The sequence below is a fragment of the Onychostoma macrolepis genome, chromosome 04 (genome assembly GCF_012432095.1).
Source record: "Onychostoma macrolepis isolate SWU-2019 chromosome 04, ASM1243209v1, whole genome shotgun sequence".
Taxonomy (NCBI): domain Eukaryota; kingdom Metazoa; phylum Chordata; class Actinopteri; order Cypriniformes; family Cyprinidae; genus Onychostoma; species Onychostoma macrolepis.
In genome coordinates this window covers 19,387,109-19,410,407 of record NC_081158.1, presented here as the reverse complement: position 1 = coordinate 19,410,407, position 23,299 = coordinate 19,387,109, and the positions used below count along the sequence as shown (strand labels likewise).

The 23,299-nt window shown below is 36.3% G+C and overlaps 1 protein-coding gene across 27 annotated transcripts in view; it reads right to left on the bottom strand.

The window, feature by feature from the left end:
- Window positions 1–23,299, bottom strand: part of celf2 (cugbp, Elav-like family member 2) — a 153,126-nt gene that overhangs the window by 18,624 nt on the left and 111,203 nt on the right. For 17 of the 27 annotated variants that reach the window (XM_058773658.1, XM_058773654.1, XM_058773655.1 and 14 more), the window contains 5 exons: window positions 20,066–20,114; window positions 15,321–15,455; window positions 10,110–10,189; window positions 4,083–4,304; window positions 1,787–1,850 (listed from right to left, as the gene is read on the bottom strand). In XM_058773658.1, the coding sequence (XP_058629641.1) occupies window positions 1,787–1,850; window positions 4,083–4,304; window positions 10,110–10,189; window positions 15,321–15,455; window positions 20,066–20,114 (550 nt within the window). The remainder of the gene's footprint in view (window positions 1–1,786; window positions 1,851–4,082; window positions 4,305–10,109; window positions 10,190–15,320; window positions 15,456–20,065; window positions 20,115–23,299) is intronic. The other 10 variants (XM_058773662.1, XM_058773677.1, XM_058773678.1 and 7 more) reach the window with 1 other exon arrangement.

Sequence of the window (23,299 nt, the reverse complement as noted above, 5' to 3'; positions counted from 1 at the left end):
GTCAAATGTCATTAGTTGAACCTGGTGAAAAGTCTTGACATGCCATATTTAAATGTTTAACATGTACAAAACAGTCTGTTATGTGAAAATGAACAATTTTCATTTTCACATAAAATAGCAGCTTGTACATTTTAAAAAACTATACCTTTATGTTCCACAAAAGAATTCAGCCAAAAACATTTGGAATGACACGTGAGCAAATTACAGAATTTTAATTTCTGGTTGAATGGTTCCTTTAATCCAGCACTGACACATTGCTGTATATAATCTGTACGAATAATAACAAACTACTTTGTCCATCATGCTTGACCAATTCCCATTCATTTCCGCAAATAAACCAGTTTGATTAAAAGTCTAAACTAAGCTGTTTTGGGGAACATATTGCTTTAAAAATGAGGTCCAGAAAATTCAATTGTTATGGTAATGTGGGAATTTCTCGCTCTTTAATTGTATGATGGCAGCTGCTGCTGGTTTGGCTCGATGTGAACTTCATTCTCGCTGAGAGGCTGTCACAGATGTACCACTAAACTTAAACGAGAGCTTCCAGAACTCTTCATGATGGTAAACAAAAACACCACAGTCCTGCTCACCCTCTCCACAAGAGCCTCCATTAATGAGGAAGCCACTCTCTGGTGTGCAAAACTGTTGTCAGGGGGGAAGGCTTTAGGAGATAAAGGCACTCATCCTACACACACTGTAAGCCATTTTGGATGCTAATACGTTCTCTTTCTTTCATCCTTAGCAGCTGCAATTAGGCGAGAGCGCGTGCTATAAATATTTCACTTTCCTTGAAGGCCTGGCAGCTTGATAAACAGACCACAATTAAGACCTGACAAGAACAGAGACGCACACTGGGAATGTAACGCACAAGACAGCGAAAAAACATTGAAAATGGAAAAAAGAACAAAAGGAAAGTAAGCAAAAAGGAACTTTCATTTGTGTTGCATCTACCATGATGTCGGATGCATAAAAACTGTCAAAGAGAGAACAACATGCACCTGTCTAACAGCCGGAATAAGCAGGAGCTCATTGGCAGATGTTGTAAAACACTAATCATATTCCAGAGTGCTAAACCAAGTCAGCGTGAAGATAGAATAACATATCATGTTGCTTCGACAAGGAATCCATCTTGTTTTGCTGAATTCTCTGCAGGTTTCTGGTGAATTTGACAGTATTCGTGGCATGAACAAACTGTGATAAGTGGCCTATTTGGATAAGGGTATTTTCATTTTTCCTCTTCTTTGAGAATTGCTAAAGTGAACATGTAAAAAGCTGAAGACATCTGAGGGTTGATGGGGCATATCATCATGATTTGGTCTCCCATAAGCCTCACAGAGCTCAGGCAAGGAGATATGATTGGATGATGAGACAAACTCATCTTCCAAGAAACAAAAAAAAGGGTTTGATGCAAATCAGAACAGGCGTGGAAAGAATGACTTTTTTGTGATCAATCAAGTCTCAGTTCATCATCAAATTCTGACACACACACACACACACACACACACACACATTTACAAACATTACAAAGCGTCCAGGTGTGCTACACATTGTCAAGAACTCTGCAACATGTTGAAACTAAACTGAGGCAGGATGAGAATATTCTCAGCCGAACCTCTGCTGATCCTGAATATGTTCAGGGTTGAGGTGTCAAACTGTTTTTTTTTTTGTTTGTTTTTTTATGCAATTCATAGCAGGGTTTAATGGTTTAGTAGGGGGGATGGAAGTTTAGTTGAGGAGTTACAATGGGGCTAGCTAGGTTAACACAGATCTGAGTTCAGTATCTCACCTGCCATTTGTTGAATACCACTGAACGCTCCTAGGTTACTGGAGGAGGTCGCTTGTTGGAGCAACTGGGAGAAAGAGAGAAAAAGCAGACCATTAATGTGTAATCATTATTATGTATTGGCTTATGGTGATGGATATATAAGGATAATGTTTGAAGGAGCTAGTGTTAGCTAAATATAGATGAAACATTGTGGTTTGTTTCCATGTTCCATGCTGTCTGGAGTGACACTATAGAGCAGTCTGTCAACAGTGAAGCAACACAAAAGCCTCTATCTGTTAGGGTGTGTTTTTTTTAGCTACTGGTGTTCCTCAAGTATTAGGACTGGGCCCACTCTAATTTTGTATTAAACTACATATTTAAGTGTAATAAATGCATTCATACCAACAAAATCACAGCCAATTAAAATATATTTGATTTCTAATACACAACATGTGTGCTGTCTAATGTTAACAGCACTTTATAGCGCAGCACAATAAAAAGTTACCAACAAAATAGCTTGTGGCATCACACATTATTGCGATGCAGCTACCTAGGACAAAAACTCAGTTTAAGGTTGAATTTATTGTTGAAAGCTTTAACACAGTGAGGCTGGTTAAAATAATGTGTTACAAAGGTTATAAGGCATAATTAATATATTCCATATACATAAAATAATGCTAATTGTGGACTCTGTGGTCTCTAAACACAATAATTTGCGATGAACATAAAACAGTTCTGAGAGTGAAAACCGTGTAAAAATATTCAGAGGAACAAAATCAAAAAGACTTGAGGACCACTTCAAGGTATTAGCCTCATACATCGGTGCCAGTGAAAACTGTCATGCTAAGAGTCACCCGTCAGTTCTGCTGGCAGTGTGTTGCTGTCCTGTGCAGTTTCTGCACATGAAAGGGGAGAGGAAAGCAGACTCTAAATGACTCTAGAGGATTAGGATGACATTGAACTAGACCTCTCAGACTGCTTAAAAGCTAAATGTAACCTCAAAATGACAGGGAAGTGGAAAAAGGCAGAAAAGGGAGAAGCAGAATGGTGGGAGAGATGGCCCTGTCCCAATGCTCTTGCATAGTCCTTTAATCCTCACCCACTGTCCTTATGGACTAAAACGCGAGTAAATGTCACCACCATGTTGTATCCTCTTTATATTTAGGAGGATGAAGACGGGCATGAGTGAAACAGGGAATTTATGCATTGTCCTCATCCCAATCCAATTACACAACAGAACCCAAGCCGGTTTCTGCAAGTAAAAATCTCTTTCATTTTTTTCTATAGAAAGAAAGATATTTAATAAAATTGCATAAACCTTTTAAGACAGACCTACCATGATTGTTAAAGCCTATATATGTTACTAAATTAATTCTATAAGCATTGTTTATGTAATTTCTATATTTATTTTTAAAACATAATTTAATTTTTTCAATGCCATTGGATAAAATGTTGAATTGTGGTGACTCATCTCAGCGCTGGTTGGTTTGGGATCATGGCTTTGTTAGGTTTTTTTTTACTATAGATTTTACAAATGCCAATGAAGAAATCCAACAGGAAAAATACTTTTGAAACCATGGCTGTTTAAAAATGGTTCCCTCTCCATTTGCCTTCTTGAAAATACAAAGAAAGCCGGAGCGACTGTATCCCCTAATGCAGTGGTTCTCAGCCTTTCTGACTCTATAAGGCCCCCTTATTATCACAACTATATTTGAAGGCTCCATGACTTTTCCTGTTTGGGATTTACTGGAAAAGGATTAAGGATAAGTATTATTAAAAATATGTTTTCATAATTTCTACAAAATATAAATATTTTAGAGTTTGGCATAACTATAAAATGTATATGTATGACAACAGAGTTTAAAGATTTTAATATTTTACATGAATTTCCAGGTTTATAAATCACACTTTTAAACTGTACTGTATATCCAGTTTTTTTTCTAGACAGTGGGAAACCTGGTTCTCTTATGAAGCAAAGAACTGTTTTACAGGGTGAATTAAAATAAAAAATATCTTGAATTTCAGGTGTATTAGTGCTTGTTTTGTCTTATTTTAAATAATTTTAAGTCTTAATGCCCTATCGCAAGTTTGATGTGGCCCCCTGGTTAAGAACCACTGCCCTAACAGCTTCTCAGTAGCAGCACTACCCTTCAAAATGTTGAGTATGGGGACCGGTTTCGAGGCGAACTTCGATCAAGGCGCGATCGAAGGCGCGATCGAAGTTCAACAGATGAGAGATTTGGAAAAGGGGTTAAGACTGGCTCAGAGAGAGCAAGAGAGGTGGGGGCGGGGCAGGTGGGCGGAGACAGTGACTGACTGCGGCGGCTGCGCTGGCTGTGCTGCTGGTGGGCGTGGCTACATGGGTGTGTCCTCTTACTGCCAGATACTGCGGGGTGAGGCCAGTCAGGCCGGTCAGGCTGCCCCAGGCAGACGCGCTGTTCAACTGCTGCATCTGCTGCGCCAACTGCTGCTGCAGCCGCCGCTGTTCCTTATCCTTCTGCGTGTCGGCAAACTTCACCACCATGGGGGAGGAGCAGCCCTGTGAGGACAGATTGAAAGAGAGAAGAGGAAAGTGGAAGAGGGAGATGGATAAAAAAAAAAAAAGAGGGAAAGCTAAATATCTAGAAGAGCAATGATCTTGTGCAGTGGTACTGCATAAACCGATAATGGCACACAAACACACACAACCGCTGGAGCGACGGGAGTTCTTGGTGAAATGAGAGTTCTGTGCTGTGCTGCTGATTTTATTTCCCAGGAAAGCGATTTCCTGCTTTATAAAACTATTTCATCATCTGTCTGAGCGAGCGAGCGAGATCTCCCACCCCACAGCCCTCACTGCACCCTACAGACCTGCGCATTTCTGTTAATCTCTCACATGTTCGGTCTCTTTCCCCGACGAAAGCAAACAGACCTAAACACCATGGGGCTGACCTGCGATCCCGTTTAACTAAAGTCCTGGGGGTCAGAATATAATGAAAGAAGGGTGTGTGTGTGCATAGCAAGTAATGTGTTAGTTCTTAAAATGGTTAGTCAATCAAAATGAAACATTTTCTCATGATTTACTCAGCATCATGTTCCTCGAAAACAGTTAAACTGTTAAATACAAAAATCTCTATCATAAAAAGAGGTCCAAAAGGGTTAATCTGATGTCCAGGTTACATTTTATTCCATTCATTCATTAAAAAAAAAAAAAAAAAAAAAATGCATAAGACAATGACAACATTGTCATTAAAACATTTTTGGCACTGTGACATTATTTTTATGAGAATTGAGCACATTCTCCCAAAATTCTCATTACCATAATGCATCTATATTTTATTATTATTTTTGTAATTATTTGACTATTTTTATTTTGTAATTTACATTACTGTTAATGGTGATTCTTATTAGTTTCCAATTACTATAATACAGCAACAATGCTATTTTATTGAAATATGCATAATACAGATAATTTACAATTACAATAATATATCAAATGTATTCTCAATGGATATTCTAAATAGATTCCAATTACTATAATACAATAATTTATTGTAATATACAATTTGCATAAATTGAAGACAGAACAAAACAAAATACTTCATTTAAATATTTTTTGTAATGCAATAATGCATCACCCCATTATGGTAATAAGGAGTGGGCTAAGCAAATGTGTTTAATAAACTTATTTATTTATTTTTAACATGATTCAATACAGTTATACTTTTATTTAAGTAAAACAAGTTTTTATTCTTTCTTCTTAGTCTGGTGTAAAATCTGACCTGGGGCATGAGATTCAACCAAAGATGTACCATAAGTCGACACAAACTACTCGCTATATTCAAAGTCTTCTAAAGAGTGCTTTGTGTGAGGAACAGACCAAAATTTAAATCATCACAGTTGAGCAGAAGATAACAGAATTCTACTTCTCTGACGCGAACACATGAGCGTAAACGTTACAGAAGACAGACTTTGTGAATGGTGTTCAGCAAGAACATTCCGAAACACCATTACATGTATTAATATCAAAGCTGTTCCTCAGGCAACGCCAGCTAACGCAGGGCAGCCATATGGAGCCACAAGAGGACGAAAGATTGAGATGAGTGCTTCAAGGCAATTATTCTACATCTCTGTCTCTTGTCTCTACCTTACAGGTGCTGATTCACTCTGATAAATCACTCTGCCGCTTTTACTGTGCTCTCTCTGAACTGCAACCACAGTCTGACAAAAAAAGATGAAAGATCACAGACCCTCTAGAACGTGCATGTGTGTGTGTGTGTGCGTGTGTTTGTGTGTGCGAGAGAGAACATTTGAGAGTTTCTTGGAGGTGGAGCGCCTCACATCCACCCGGAGTGTTCTTCGGTGTTCCTTCCATTTGGAGAGCTGATTTTTTTATTTCTGCTCTCAGATGGAGGGGAGGTAAAAATAAAACTTGTAAGGGTGGGGGGAATGAGATTTAACTCAAGCTGTCAATCGAGTGGTGCCATCGCCGAGTGAACATCTCAAGAGACCAAAAAAATCTCATTACTCACTGGCTCTATCTCAGCCTTTCTCTCCCCCACACACACACACACACACACACACACATACATACTCTCTACAGGCTAATGTGAAAGAAGCAGAATGAAGCTAAAATGTTAACTCAAGTTAACATTGTTAAAATTGGTATCACTTGACTGAGGTTAATCTCACAAAAACAGGCCCAGGTCACATATCCCCCCCTTATATGAAGAACCCCTTTAAGGATGGATTGTATGTATTTTAGTTGATCCATTGTTTTTTTTGTTTTTTTTGTGTGTGTGTGTGTTAATTGTACAGTACTTTGGTCTGCATATACAGATGTGTATATGCTTAAGAAAATGCTTATTTCTTAAGAAAATGAATACATACATACTATGTATTTCTATATGTAAAATAAAATATGTATAGAAATAATGTTTTTAAATAAATACATTTCAATTTGTAAGTAATTGCCCTCCTTCTGATTTAAATAATATTCTGATTTAAATAATTTAAATAATATCAGAATATTTGTAGAATCAGAATATAAAATCAGAATATTATTTAAATCAGAAGGAGGGCAATTACTTACAAATTGAAATTTATTTATTTAAAAACATATTGTATGTATATGTATGTATAATGCTATATAAGCATTATAAGCATATATTGATGCTACTACACCCCAAAATAATGTTGTATATACACTTTACGAATTTAATTTATCATAACTTTTTTTCCCCCATACTGTCAAGCAACAATGCAAAAATAAATAAAAAATAAATAGTCCTTGTGATATTATTGTGTGTTTTATAGCTGATCCTTTGGGTTCTTTACATTAATTGTACAGTACTTTGCATATTTCCTATTGCTTTAGAAAATTAATACATAAATACTATGTATTTCTATATATTAAACAGAATATATACAGAAGTAATATATTTTTTAAAAGAAATTAAAATTTTTAAATAAATATAAATAACAGTAGTATGTTGTAATTATATCAAAAAAACTATGTATTACAGTACATATAACAAATAAAATAACACTTTAATAAAATAACACAATTTTTAAATGTAAATAAGCATATACAGAAGCCACTACAACACAAAATAATATTGTATAAACAATTTACAAATTGAATTTATCATAGTTTCTCTTTTTCATATTGTCGAGCAACAATGTGTGTGTGTGTGTGTGTGTGTGTGTGTGTGTGTGTGTGTGTGTATATATATATATATATATATTAGTGCTGTCAAACAATTAAATCGCATCCAAAATAAAAGCTTTTGTTTACATAATGTATGTGAGTGTACTGTGTATATTTAAATACACACACATGCATGTATATATTTAAGAAAAATATGTTACGTTTATATATTAAATAAATTTATACATATAAATATATACATGTAAATAATTTTTTATATTTTCAAAATATATGCTGTATGTATGTGTCTTCATATATGCATAATAAATATACACAGTACACACACATATATTATGTAAAGAAAAACTTTTATTTTGGATGTGATTAATCACGATTAATCATGTGACAGCACTAATATAAGTATACTAATATAATATCTCTCTTAAAAAAAAAAAAGTGTGTGTATATATATATATATATATATATATATATATATATATATATATATATATATATATATACACACACTTTTTTTTTTAAGAGAGAGATATATGACCTGGGCTGCCATGCACACACTCCCATGAAATATACTGGTGTAAACGAGTGTGCATCTGTGAAGAGAGACACATACACACACCACAAAAACACAGTAACGCCATCACAGAGATAAAAAGAGACAAACATATCAAACGAGATGAATGTCCAGGGAGACTATTGCAAACCACAGCACTGAAAACAACCCTTTGAGACGACACTAAAGGAGCAAGGCCGCTCGCGACTGTGTGCGAGTACCCAGGCGCATGCATGACCACCCTCTGTCATATCCGTTTTCATTAAGTCATGACATTCAGAAAGGCCACAAATTCCTCGGTGTGAGGGGAGGGTGGAGAGATGGCCGAAAACAAACAACAACCCGACACAATTTACTCACTCTCATCTAAACCGGGTAATTACTTTCCCTTTGCCAAAAAAGATGTGGCTAAAATGCCTATTTGGACACATAGTGTGCACAAAGACACAACAGAAGCACCCTGAAGCGAATGGTGGATCATTTATACATGGTCAGCTACATGAAGGAAGAATATATTTGTAAATTTAGCCATGAATTGATAATTACAAACCTTCAGAGGCTTGACAAAACAACTTAAATCCATTAGTGTCAGTGATTTCTGATTGGTTAATAGGTGGTCTTTAAAACCGGCGTTGGTGTTAAAAACTGAGTGTATGCAAGGGTTAACATGCAATGGGAAATTCGCAGAGAGTGGTGACATGCGTGCGCAAACTCGTGCACACACAAGCGAATAGTTAGGGCCCTGTATTAGACAGCTGTCAGCACCCTCTGATTTGGTGTGTCAGAGCTTTGACATTTTGACAGGCACTGAGACGGACTGCTAAACTCTGAGAGCAGCACGCCGGCATTCTACAGGGCAATCACAATGCAAGGGCCCGTCGGAGGTCTGTTATTAAAGCGTCTGTGACATTGTCACCGTGAGACCCGTCTGCTAATGGCAGACTGGTTGCGCGGTGGGTGCGGGGGGGGTCCTTCTTAGTTTGACCCGTTTGGCCAGGGGTGGTTTTGGCAATGCCTGACAGTAATAACAGGGAGCGAAGAGGCACTTAATATGGTGTTGAAAGTTCTGCAGAAAAGTGAGTGACTGAGGGGAGAATTCTGTTTAAAAAAAGTTTCATCTTGTTTCAACTTCATAGGGAAAATATTAGAATCTGTACAAGGTTGTAATATTGGCCGCCAATTCAAACAGAAACGAGAGAGAAAAAAGATAGAGAGAGTAAGAGAGGCTCTGTTCTTAAATCTAGTAAGCTTGCCTAGGCAGCATCCTAAGTGAAATAAACATTAGCATGTTAAGCTAACAACCATACTCTAATAAGCAAAACAAAGCTGAGAATCCAGAAAATGGTGAATGTGGACAGATTAGCATTGTGCTAAGCTAAAAAGAACAATCTCCTAAGAAGTGGTCACATTAGCGAAATTTCACAGGCAAAAAAGCTCAGTTATCAATTAGTGTAGCAACTAGTTCAGTTCCAAACTAAGCAACTTTATATTGGTTAACACATCAAATGTGTATGTTCAAAGTTTAACAAACTGAAATGTGATGCGAAACACAGTTGACTTTAATAGTGTTAAACATTAGCATGATGCTAAGCTAACAGCACAACACTCTAATGAACAAAACAAAACACAAAACAAAAAAAAACTGGGTAAAATAGTTCACTTTAATTAGACATAACTATTTGTTTAGATACTTTGCGGTACTAAATGAAATATTTTTGTATCAACTTCATATCTTTCACCATTTTGGAAGAAAGCCGCTAAGCTAACAATGACACTCCAATAAGTACGCGAAAATTAAAACGGTTGATTTTAATCAGACATAACTACTTTTGTTGATGTTATGAGATGAATTATATTTAGAAGAGACATTTCTTACTGCATTGTATGCCATCTTGGATGGATTTTTTGACACAATGCATTATGAAATTATCTTCTTCTCAAAGTGAACATTACAATTTGGTCAGAAGAAAGTTAGAAGAACGACCAAATGAAAGCATCTTCTGGAACAACTTTTCACACCCTTAAAATGCTGCCTACGTAGGCAGCTCACTGTGTTTTGGAACAGAGCAGAGATAGAGAAAGGTAGAGTGAGTGAGTGAGAGAGAGAGAGAGAGAGAGAGAGAGAGAAGACAAGGGTACAGTACCTCCATGGTTTGAGACTGATGCATGGCTTTGATTGCATTCTGTGCCATAGCCCTGGTAGAAAACGTGACAAACGCACATCCTGCAGGAGGGAGGGGAGGGACGTGGGAGGGAGGAGAGGAGAGGAAGGAGGAGAGACGAGAGAGAAACAAAACAAGACAAAAGGGTTGGACAGGTTGTTATAAAGCCAAAAAACAAAGATCGTACAAAGAACACAGCAGACAACAGTGCTATACAGTTGCTAGAATAGAACAATCAACATTCAACATTCAGTTTCAGATAAACATTCAACATTCAACATCTCAAAATACACACTCAACAAAATGTCAGCAATGGATATCAGTTCTTTAGTTTCGTTTGGTGTGATGGCTTGGAAACTACAGTATTGGGTTAGAGTGTGTGGCTAGTTTCATCTCTCACACTCACACATACATGTAGGGTTACTGTAATACCAAAAACTGTAATTGTTAATACCAATTCCAGTGAAATTTCACAATTCTCAATTTCAGTTTTGAAACCACAACAAAAACTAACATGATAACGGAACATACTTTATTTAAATATTTAAACATCAATATAAAAAATAAATTAAAGGTTTAGTTCATCCAAAAATTTAATTTTGTTTCTGTTACAATGTTTTCATGAACTTTTTGAAGCTTGAAAATTTTGATAGAATGGCATTTCAATGGAGGGACAGAGATCTCTCAGGCTCCATTCAAAGATATCTTAATTTGTGTATCGAAGATGAATGAAAGTCTGAATTACAATTTTCATTTTTGGGGTGAACTAGCCTTTTAAATTAAAACAATTTAAAATAAATTTAAACATGAAATTTAATGCTTCAAATTAGAATTATTCAAGCAAACAAAGAAACAAATTAAGAGCAGTGAGTGATTTTCTCTTTTTTTATTAATATTATCAAAATTGTGGCACATCTCATAGGCTGAATGTAAAACTGCAAATATATGCACAGTATTTTTATTCAAAATTATTTTAATACTAACTTTGTACCCAAGTATCTGTGCTATTGATTTCCCCACCAACCCTGTTTTTTTAATATTCCGTCTGTTCATAAATATGTAAAAACACACCTAATTTCCTTCTTTTTAAACAACTGTAATCAAAGCAAACAATCCCTGGAGGGGAGTGTGTGTTTCGGGAGAGCTTGCAATGGCATCTGGGACAAGAAGTCTTGGAACCGAATCGGTGCAAGCGTGAGCCAGAAGAACAGGCCATATGGAGGCATGCTGGGGGAAAACGCAGCCCTGTTTGAAGAGCTCTACTCTATTGTGCAGTCCAGCACATTTATACATATGGAGGACACACACATGCGCGCATGCATGGACAGTCTAGTTAATGGGTTAACCATTTCTCACACGTCTACATATGCGGATACGCTGAGAAGGGAAAGAATGGAGGAGAGGAAAGAACAAAGACTTGGCGTCCTGTCTTATCGTAAATGGTTCCTTTTAAATTTGGAAACTCTATTTACAATGTGATGTGTGTCCAAGTGTTGTTGGCTAGAATAACAAGGACATGCTGGCCAATTTCATATTACTTTCTCTCTTTTCCTACTGCAACATTCTCATGCTCCCATAGAGAATGATGGGAAATGCAGTTTTTCGCATAAACCTGTAAAGTCATAAACTGACTAAATAAGTAGTATTTTCTGGAAAACGTTATCATTCGTACATAATTTGCGCACAAAATACAGTATAGTCAACATTCACAATTATATATGAAAAATAACACCACATTTCCACCTTGATTCTTTAAGAAAATCTTGACTTTCCAATTAGAAATGAGGACATAGTGGTTGCCCATCTCATAAATGGTTAATGACATCCAAAAAAATAAATAAAAAATAAAAATAAAATAATCATCTTAACAAATAAAAATAAATAAATATATAATTTTAAAAGGTAAATAGTATTTCTTATACACATATCATGAATTATTAATTAACAAACATTATTTTTGTTTTTGTGGAGTTGCACCACATGACATTTTACAATTTGAAATAACCATGCTTTGTCATAAAGTAAAATTATTCAGTATTTAAAGAGACATACATATACATATACATATACATATTCTTTTTTTTTTTTAAGTACTTTTAATATTTTTAAAAATCTGTTTAAAAATGTTGCAACTCTTCCCACCTCCCAAACAAATAATATCAATACTTATTTTTATTCAGAAATAAAAATAAATGAAATGCTCCACATAGAACAGGTGCATTCATTGCAATGTTTTTATTTTTTTTTATTTTTTACTAAATTACAAAAAAGAAGCATCATGCAATTTTACGTGACTTAAATTCAGCAATAATTCCACTCTGCAATGCGATGTTGCGACCACACGGTTGCGCTGTATATCCGCTGGCACCGTATACCTGCTCCAGCGGACATACCTTTATTCTCTCCTTCTCATTAGCATCTCTCTCTTCACTATCGCTCTGATACAACCTCCTTTCTGTCTTCAGAGCGGGAGAATCTGGCCCTGGCGAACCGGAGCATCACCACAAGTGAAAGCGGAATGAAAGGCTGTTTATTTTTAGAGTTGTTTAATTAGCCTCATCATTAAAGCAGTTTTGGACAGGGTAATATTTGTGGGCACTGGCAGGGTGCGAAACTGTAGAGAAACCGTCTCGTGGGGGAGAAATGCGGAAAAAACTTTCTCTTTCAACTCTCAAAGTCCTCGTTTTTGCTGACCTGCGACTGCAGAGTTCATTCACGGTTCGAATGAACTGTGATCTGTTGAGATAAGAAGCTGTTAACGAGGAGACCGAATGAAAGAATTTCCAAGGAAAGCGAGTAATTATTCTTATTACGCAGCCCTCTGGAATACTTGATGGTGATTGGTCAATCGCAGCATTCTGGGGTCAATTTGTTTTGGTATAATGAGCTGAAAACGGCATAATTGTCCTAGTCAACGGATTTCCTCTGCTAGTCTCATCCTATCTTTTTTGTTTTAAATATTAAAATAATTTCAAGTCAAATCACTGTTTCGTGTCCATTTATTTAATTAATGCTCAGGTGTTTTTCTAGTGACCATATGACTGTACGTTTTCCCTCACATATGTCGTAGTTGTGGCAAATACAACACCTGTCGGTGTTTAAAAAGAGAATGAACGAGGGAGATATAAAGGGATAGAGAGAGCGAAAGATGAGTTTTTTGAAGAAAGTGGGGTAGCTCCCAGGGCACTGCGCTCGCATGTGGCCTGATCTATATTTTATTAATAGTGAAGTTCAATGATGATTGATAGACCGCTTTAATAGCAGCACAAGAGCGCTTTTAAAGTCGTCCTAGTCCATGGGCTTTACCGTACACCTCTTTTACGTACACATTTGCTCATCTATTTATTCATCCAATCCTTTTTTATGGGAGGGGGTGGTAGTTTCTCTCATAGAAGCATTTCAAATATATCTCCAACCACGAGCTCAGGGAATAAAGTTAATCTCCTGTGGAATTAAAATATTCATGAGGACAGGAGAAAAAAGACGGAAAATAAGGACTGCGGAGGAGTAGCGCGAATGAGCGGAGGATGGAGGGGCGACTAGAGGAGTGGATGAGGAGGATAAACGAGTGATAAAAGATGGCTGTATGCGAAAGCAGAGGATTGTGGGAAGTTGGAGGTACGCTGTAATTCCCTGCAGGTTACATCAAGATGGAAAAATCTTCAACACTATCATGTACCACATGGAAATTGAACATCCTCCAACACACTGTGAAAGACTGACTTTGCTAACTACAGACATTGATGGCTAGAATGGTAAATCCACTAACTTGTATCTCTCACTGCCATGTTTGATCAGAATGTATGCATATGTCTACAACAAATATCCCTTTAACAAAGTATAAAAACACAAGCACAGTAATATATCAAACATGTGCTCCATATAAAGCATTGTATTCTACACTTTTGTTGCAAGTCCACATATAAAATTAGTTTCTTGCACCAAAAACACTCATAAAATATTTTTTATAAGCATTTCCCACACTCTTTATAACTAAAAAGGTTGATTTTGCTACTGTACCTTTAAGACTTCTATATTTAAATAAGCCCTGTCATGATTTGCTAAATGTCAAACTGCTGTAGTTCCAAACGATCTCACAGAGTAATGCAAGTATTTCGTATGAGTTGATGTGAAACGTATGTTTTGTTTTGTTTTGTTTTTTTTGGGGGGGGGGGTCACCCATAACCCCACCCCTTAACACAAACATCACTGCGATATTGAGAAATGAGATTGTACGAAATTAGCCACCAATTCGCCAAAACGTACAATAGTAACAAATTGCCATGAGATTGTGTTCATAGTTCACACTGTTGTTAATTACTCACCCACATGTCATTCCAAAACCTTAAGACCTTTGTTGATATTTTTTATGAAATCTGAGACCCTCCATAGATAGCAACACAACTGACACATTTAAGGCCCAGAAAGGTAATAAAGACATCGTTGAAATAGTTATGGTACTCTTGTGAAAATGCATCAAAGACCGACACGAAAGAGAATAAATTGTTGAATAAAGTCATTATTTTAGTTTTCTTCGCACATAAAAAGTCATCTCATAGCTTCATAACATTAAGGTTAAACCACTGATGTCACATGGACTATTTTAACGATGTTCTTACTACCTTTCTGGGCCTTGAGCGTTGTAGTTGCGTTGCTCTCTATCCAGGGTCAGAAAACTCTTGGATTTCATCAAAAATATCTTTATTTGTGTTCTGAAGATGAACAAAGGTCTTACGGGTTTGGAATGAGATGAGGGCGAGTAATTAATAACAGAATTTTAATTTTTGCATGAACTATCCCTTTAATAATGAATAGGTGTTGATGGGCGGTCATATGTTAATGAGCTTATGGCTGTGATGTCACAGTTGTGACGTCCAGTCCGTTCACATAAAAACTAAAATTCCGTGTGACACAAAACAATCACTGACCATCAAAAACATATTTTTTTGTTTACTATTTAGCTACATGGAAAGCTGTATTGGACCAATGAGGTTTCAATGTGGGCGTGGCTACCCATTGTGATGCTTCATCGCTTCACATTTGGTTAGCTCACAGTCTTAGTTTCAGATTTGCGTTAAATTTTGGAGTAAGCATCAAATTTGTTTCAAAAGAGCAAGAAAAATCCTGTTTTCCATTATATGTTCCTTTTAAAAAATGTAAAAACAAATACAGTATGTACAGTACGTATCTCACCTCGGCTGAGTCCGTCTGGTCCCCTCAAGATGCGACACTCCTCGATCTGTCCGAAAGGAGAGAACATGACCCGGATGTCGTTCTCATTGCATTTCTTCGACACCATGCCGATGAACAGCTTTCTATCCTCCACCGCTAAGAGAAAAGAAGGGTGGAAAAAAACAAATGTGACCAACGTGTGGTTAAAAAAAAAAAAAAGACGTTACGGCTGCATGTCATCAATGTCCCATTAGCACATCAAGCCCAGACACACAAAACTGCAAATTTTTGCTTGGTTCTCTTTGATCTTTCTTTCAATGACCCGAACACTCTCTTTTGCCCGTAATCTGTGTGTGCTGCCTTCTAGTCCTCCTGGGAAGATCCTATTCACTAGCTCAGAGGCCGTAATTATGATGTGATGTGCGTTTATGTTGGAAATAAAATGGATGTGTTGAGCAATTTCATTTTTATTTCCTCCCTTTTCAGTTCACCATAAAGACAGGAAGCTTTTTAGCGCTAATGCACCAAAATGAAGAGTAAAAGGTGCATTAGGTGTGTAATTGATGCTTTATTTATGCATTTTATCATTCTTGCGCTGCCACAGAGAATGATGGGAAATGTAGTTTTGTTGCTTATCTCATTAACCTGCTAAATGAGTAGTATTTTCTGGCAAGCTATATTGCTATTTTTTTTTTTTTTTTATCAACAGTAGCTCAAATGTGTACAAACTACATTGAATGACATATTGAATACTCCACAAATATAAGTGGAATTGGAATTTCTTTATGTGATTTTGGGGGCTAATTTGATTTTGCTTTCAGCTTCCTATAAGAACATAAATCTTTCAGCTCCATTTAACATCTTACAATGTAATATTGCGAATATGTATGGAAACACACTTCCACCTTAAATTAAATGAATGAATTAATAAATAAAATAATGTGACTTTAAATCTTACAATAAGACTTTGCATTTTAATCATAGACTTTCTATGAAGCAATATTTTAACCAATTTCAAAGAAATGTAAATTTTATTTATGAATGCAAGTGTGAATTATTACAACAAAATATGAGCCCATATTTTTTTTATCTGCACAAATATCCACGAAATTGCGGAAAATAAATAAATAAATAAAATAAAATCACCCAATTGTGGCTTTTAAACTTAGAATGTGAATTTATTACTTATTTTTAACATTATAAATCACAATTAAATTTTTAGAGGTAGAAACAGATTTTCATACAATGAATAACATTCCGACACCTTGAACGCAGTGAGAGAAAAAGCAAACATTTAGATGTTTCTAATCTGAAACGATCAGCATAATGGGAAGAGGACTGAACAAGGAGGAAATATTAAAAATATATATACAAAACAATGAAATCATATATTCGGTGACAGTTTGCAGTTGTGTGTTTGTGCACACTTGAGTGCGTGTGTGAGAAAGAGGGAGAGAGAGCAAGAGAGAGGCAACTGTAATCCAATTTTTTTTAATGAAGAATGTGTCAGCTCTTACCGCTGGGCGGCTGATAAGCAAGCCGCTGCACTCTGGGAAATCGATAGCTCACTTGTTTATTTTGCTGTTTGAATTGTTTGTGCATTTAACAGCGACAGGATGAGCCAGTGATAAGTGCTGTTTCAAAGGCTTCGCCTTTACGCACACACAGTGTCATATCAGAAGATTAACCACACACACACACACACACACACACACACAGTAGCAGGGTTCTCAGTTTGATAGGTTACTGTGTCCACTAATAACCAGAATGAATGCATTACAGGTATGCTTGCAGTGAACACTTGATATAATATCATCTATGATGTTATATGGTGGGTCGTTTTATAGAGGGTCACATTTATAACATCACTGTCACTCAGAGAGAAAGACAGACACAGATCCCTTTACACAGACAAGCAGCGGAGGCCAATCTGACTCTGAAGAAAATACATGAAATGCTATTCGCACACCATTTTATTTGCATGAGTCATTTTAGAGGCAGAACAAGTTATTGTATTTTGATTAAATATTACAGCAAATATTTTTCTTTGCAATAACATGCAGCAAATCAAATACAATAAGTCCAATAACTAGTGTTAAGAAAGTTATTATCCATTGACTTGTAAAAATCAATGGATACGATTTTTGGCAAATAATTCTGTTTCAGAGTAATTCGGGAATGAATCATCCAGACTGATTTGTGAACCAGTCTGACAGATTGGTTCAAGAATCGACTCAAAGAAAAGTAAACATTAATATGGCTTGCAAGCAAGTTTTACTCTACACAAAAGCAGTTTCTAGCTGATAAAATATTTTAGCTCATGTGTATTAATCATAGACCACCTATGACGTAATATTTCACTAATATCCAAGACTTTAAAACATCATAATTTATTTATAAATACATGTGTGAAATGATTATTATTTTACTACAGATTTAAATATATATGTATATATATGCAGTCATGGCCAAAAATATCAGCACCCTTGGTAAATATGATCAAAGGAGGCTGTGAAAATTAATCTGCATTGTTAATCCTTTTGATCTTTTATTTAAAAAATTCACGAAAATCTCACCTTTCATTGGATAATAAGAATTTAAAATGGGGGAAATATCATTATGAAATGAATGTTTTTTTCTCTAATACACATTGGCCACAATTAACGGCACCCTTTTATTCAATACTTTTTGAAACCTCCATTTGCCAGTTTAACAGCTCTAAATTTTCTCCTATAATGCCTGATGAGGTTAGAGAACACCTGACAAGAGATCAGAGACCATTCCTTCATCCAGAATCACTCCAGACCCTTTAGATTCCCAGCTCCATGTTGGTGCTTCTTCTCTTCAGTTCACCATTCATTTTCTACAGGGTTCAGGTCAGAGGACTGGAATGGCCAGCAGAAGCTTGGTTTTGTGCTCAGTGACCCATTTTTATGTTGCTTTTGAGGTTTGTGTTTGGATTACTGTACGGTTGGAAGATCCAAACATGGCCCATTATAAGATTTCTAACAGAGTCAGTCACAGATTTTTTTATCTGTTGGTATTTGATAGAATCCATGATGCCATGTGTCTTAACAAGATGTCCAGGACCTCCAGCAGAAATAAAGGCCCACAACATCAAAAATACAGCAGTATATTTAATTGTACACATGGGGTACCTTTTATCCCTGTGTTCACCAAACCCATCTTGAGTGTTTGCTGCTAAAAAGCTCATTTTTTAATTTCATCTGACCATAGAAGCCAGTCCCATTTGAAGTTCTAGTCGTGTCTGATAACTGAATATGCTGGAGTTTGTTTTTGGATGAACGAGGATAATTTTTCTTGAAACCCTCCCAAACAACATGTGGTGATGTAGGTGCAGTTTGACAATTTTTTTTTAAGGTTTTCTGACCCCGAGACTCAACTATTTTCTGCAATTCTACAGCTGTGATCCTTGAAGAGTCTTTAGCCACTCAAACTCTCCTCCTCACCGTGCATTAGGACGATATAGACACACGTCCTCTTCCAGGCAGTTTAGTAACATTTTATGTTGATTGGAAATTCTTAATTATTGCCCTGATGGTGGAAATGGGAATTTTCACTGCTCTAGCTCTTTTCTTAAAGCCACTTCACTAATTTGTGAAGCTCAATTATCTTTTTCTGCACATCAGAAGTATATTCTTTGGTTTTTCTCATTGTGATGGATTATTAAGGGAATTTAGGCTTTGTTTTCCCTCCTATTTATATTTCTGTGAAACAGGAAGCCATGGCTGGATAATTTCATGTTCATAATCACTCTGGTGTGCTCAAAATTGTGAATATGAATGGGAATATACTTCAGAGATATCTTACTCATAAGAATTTCTAGGGGTGCCAATAATTGTGTCCAACGTGTATTTAAGAAAAAACATTTATTTTATTATGATATTTCCCCCCATTTTAAGTTCTTATTATCCCATGAAAGGTTAGATTTTTGTGAATTTGTAAAATAAAAGATCAAAAGGATTAACAATGCAGATTAATTTTCACAGCCTTCTTTGATCATATTTACCAAGGGTGCCGATATTTTTGGCCACGACTGTATATATATATACACACAAAACATTTAAATTTTACTGCACAAAATTATTATAATTTATACAACCATTATAAAATGTGGGAGTCAGTATGATTTATTTTTTTTATTTTGTAGGAAATCAATATTTTCATGTAGTGAGGATATATTAAATTGGTTAAAAGTGGCTAATTATTTCACATAAATAGATAAAAACAGTACTTTTGAACTCTCTTTCCATCCAAAAATTCAAATAAATAAATCGATTAATCACTAAATTGTCATGACAAAAAAAAAAAAAAAAAAAACCTGACCCACATTTTTAAACGGGGGTGCAAACTTTGTACTACATTAAGCATAGATCTCTTTTTTTCTTTTCTTTTTTTTTTTTAGGGTAGGTTATGTAGTAACACAGGTGTTATAGTTACATCATAATTCAGCTCTCAAGTTTCTGGAAACGTAGGCCCCTGGCCAAGCACCAACTCCCTTACAGTGGACTTCCTCACCACATCTATAAAATCTTTTTGTGAGCAATATGGCTTATGTGAGTGTGTGTATATGTGTTTGGGTCACTGCCAGGGCACACACTTAAACTATTCTTGACCCGCGGCTCTCCTGGGTTTCAATAATTCATCCATCTCCCAGTCCCTCACACAAACACAGAGACAAACCTCCAGAACAAACGCACAGTCAGACGACCTGAGAAAAATAAGAGACGCATACAGACACTCACCATTTGATTTCTCACTGTCTGCGGGCTTCATCTGTATGGGATGGTGCATCTGAAACACAGGACACACACGGGTTACATTTACACAAACACGGCACATTTACTACAACACACTCATTAACGCTCACGCCAGCACATAATCAACCTCGTCTCACTGCCGCACTGATGTCCTACATTATCGCTGTAATCTTGTTAATGTGTCGTCATTTTTTCCGCTGACTCTATTTTTCATCTTGATAGATGCTAGCAGAATGAAGACGTACGCGTATCGGGGGTTTGATGAAGGTGATTTGTCAGCACTTTGCCGATTAAATGTTTATTGCGTTCCATTTTTCTTTCGCACACACTTGTTCTTGTTCTCTTAATCTCTAGTCAACGATTTTTTGAATAATTTGCCGTACGCATTTTGTCGTTTCATCTGCACAGTTTTTCAGTTGTCAGATGTCTTTGGGGGGGTTCATTGTGTAATACTGTATTTTCAGCATTGTAGCAAGTGTTGTGTCATAAGGTTTTTCACAAGAAGTGCCCTAACTGTTTGACAATATACAATATCCGTCAGCATATTTATGTATGTGGTGTAAAATGTCTCACAGCAGGGTTATTTCTTTTTTACAATCACAGAAAACTCATGACCTTTTATATATATATATTTTTTTTTTTTTTTTTTTTGATTAGTGCCCTAATACTGGCACCCTTGGTAAATATGAGCAAAGGTGGCTGTGAAAATGAATCTGCATTGTTTATCCTTTTTATCTTTCATTCAAAAAAAAAAAAAAAAAATTCCAGCCTATCATTGAAGTAAAACAATTGAAAGTGGGGGAAAAAAATCTCATTGTGAAATAAATGCTTTCTCTAGTTCATGTTCGCCACAATTATTGGCACCCAATTATTGCAACATCCTTTTCCCAGGGTAACAGCTCTGAGTTTTCTCCTGTAATGCCTGAAGAGTTTGGAGAACACCTGACAACAGATCAGAGACCATTTTCTTCATCCAGAATCTCTCCAGAACCTTCAGATTCACAGCTCCATGTTAGTACTTCTTCTCTCAGGGTTCAGGTCAGAGGACTGGGACAGCCATGGTAAAAGATTAATTTTGTGCTCATTGATCCATTTTTGTGTTTATTTTGATGTTTGTTTTGGATTGTTGTCCTGGTGGAAGATCCAAACATGGCCTCATTATAAGATTTCTAACAGAGGCAGTCAGGTTTAGATTTTTTATCTGTTGGTATTTGATAGAATCCATGATGCCATGCATCTGAACAAGATGTTCAGGACCTCTGGCAGAAAAACAGGCCCACAACTTCCAGCAGATCCAGCAGAATATTTAACCGTGGACATGGGGTACTTTCTTTTATCCCTGATTGTATTAAACCTATCTTGAGTGTTTGCTGCTAAAAAGCTATTTTTTCAGTTTCATCTGACCATAGAAGCCAGTCCCATTTGAAGTTCCAGTCATGTCTGATAACTGAATATGCTGGAGATTGGTTTTGGATGATCTAGGAAAATTTTTCTTGAAACCCTCCCAAACAACATGTTGTGATGTAGGTGCTGTTTGACATTTTTTTATTTTTTTTTTAAAGGTTTTCTGACCCCGAGACTCAACTATTTTCTGCAATTCTCCAGCTGTGGTCCTTGGAGAGTCTTTAGCCACTCAAACTCTCCTCCTCACCGTGCATTAGGATGATATAGACACACGTCCTCTTCCAGGCAGATTTTTAACATCTTTAGTTGATTGGAAATTCTTAATTATTGCCCTGATGGTGGAAATGGAGATTTTCAATGCTTTAACTCTTTTCTTAAAGCCACTTTCTGTTTTGTGATACTCAAAAATCTTGTTCTGTACATCAGAACTGTATTCTTAGGTTTTACTCCTTGTGATGGATGATTAAGGGAATTTGGCCTTTGTGTTCCTCATAGATATAATCCTGTGGAACAGGAAGTCATGGCTGGACAATTTCATGCTCCTAGTCACCCTAGTGTGCTAAAAAATGGAAATATGAATAGAAATATACTTCAGAGATATTTTACTCATAAGAATTTCTAGGGGTGCCAATAATTGTGGCCAACATTCATTAGAGAAAAACATTTATTCCATCATGAGATTTTCTCCCCACTTTCAATTGTTTTTCTTCAATGATAGGTTAGAATTTTGTGAATTTTTTGAGTGAAAGATCAAAAGGATAAACAATGCAGATTTATTTTCACAGCCGCTTTTGCTCATATTTATCAAGGGTGCCAATATTAGTGGAGGGCACTGTATATGTGTGTGTGTGTGTGTGTGTGTGTGCGTGTACACACACACACACTAGTAAACTAGTTATATATATATATATGCGTCACAAGGATGTATGAAACTAGTTTACTAGCACAGTTTTAAGGAAACTAACGTGCGTGTTCTCATTCTCTCCTATTAAAGGCCATGACACTAATTACAGAGATCATGCTCAGTTAGCAGTTTCTCATGAAATACACGTTTGCTCTCACAACACACACACACACACACACACACAGACACACACACACAGACACACACACACACAGACACACACACACAGACACACACACACACACAGACACAGACACCTGAAAGAAGTCAACATCTGCTGCTGAAGACAGAATGACAGCTCCATAAATCTTTGGTCGGATCGAATTATAAAAGCAGTCAGAAATAACTGAAGATATCCATTTACTTCATTTCAACTCTGACCTTTGACCTTCATCTCACACACACACACATTCATGGTCTTTGATGGTTTGCCCTGATGCCGGCATCCTCAGGCATCTGATCCTGTAGGACACACGCGCTCTTTCTGACCGTGAATAGAATATTTAAAAGTTTCAAAAGACCAAAGTTTGTTGTTTGAGGTTATTTGGTCTCTTTGGACACAGGCCATACAACATTTTTGTATTTACAATTAAAAATATATATTCATGTTTAAGAAATGTTTAGAAAATTAGCTAATTTCTAATTTCTTTGTGTGTGTGTGTGTGTGTGTGTGTGTGTGTGTGTGTGTGTGTAGTCCAGTGGTTTGAAGACACACACTGTGTGTGTTTGGGTAAAAGATCACAGAAGTCAGACAGATGGGCACACAGTGGGGATCTTATAAGCTGCCACACTCTCCTGAACGCACACACACACACACTCACACACACAGTGGCATAAACACTAGCAGTAAGTGATTTGTAATTAAAAACACACATATAAACAATTATATACATATACATATATATAAATAA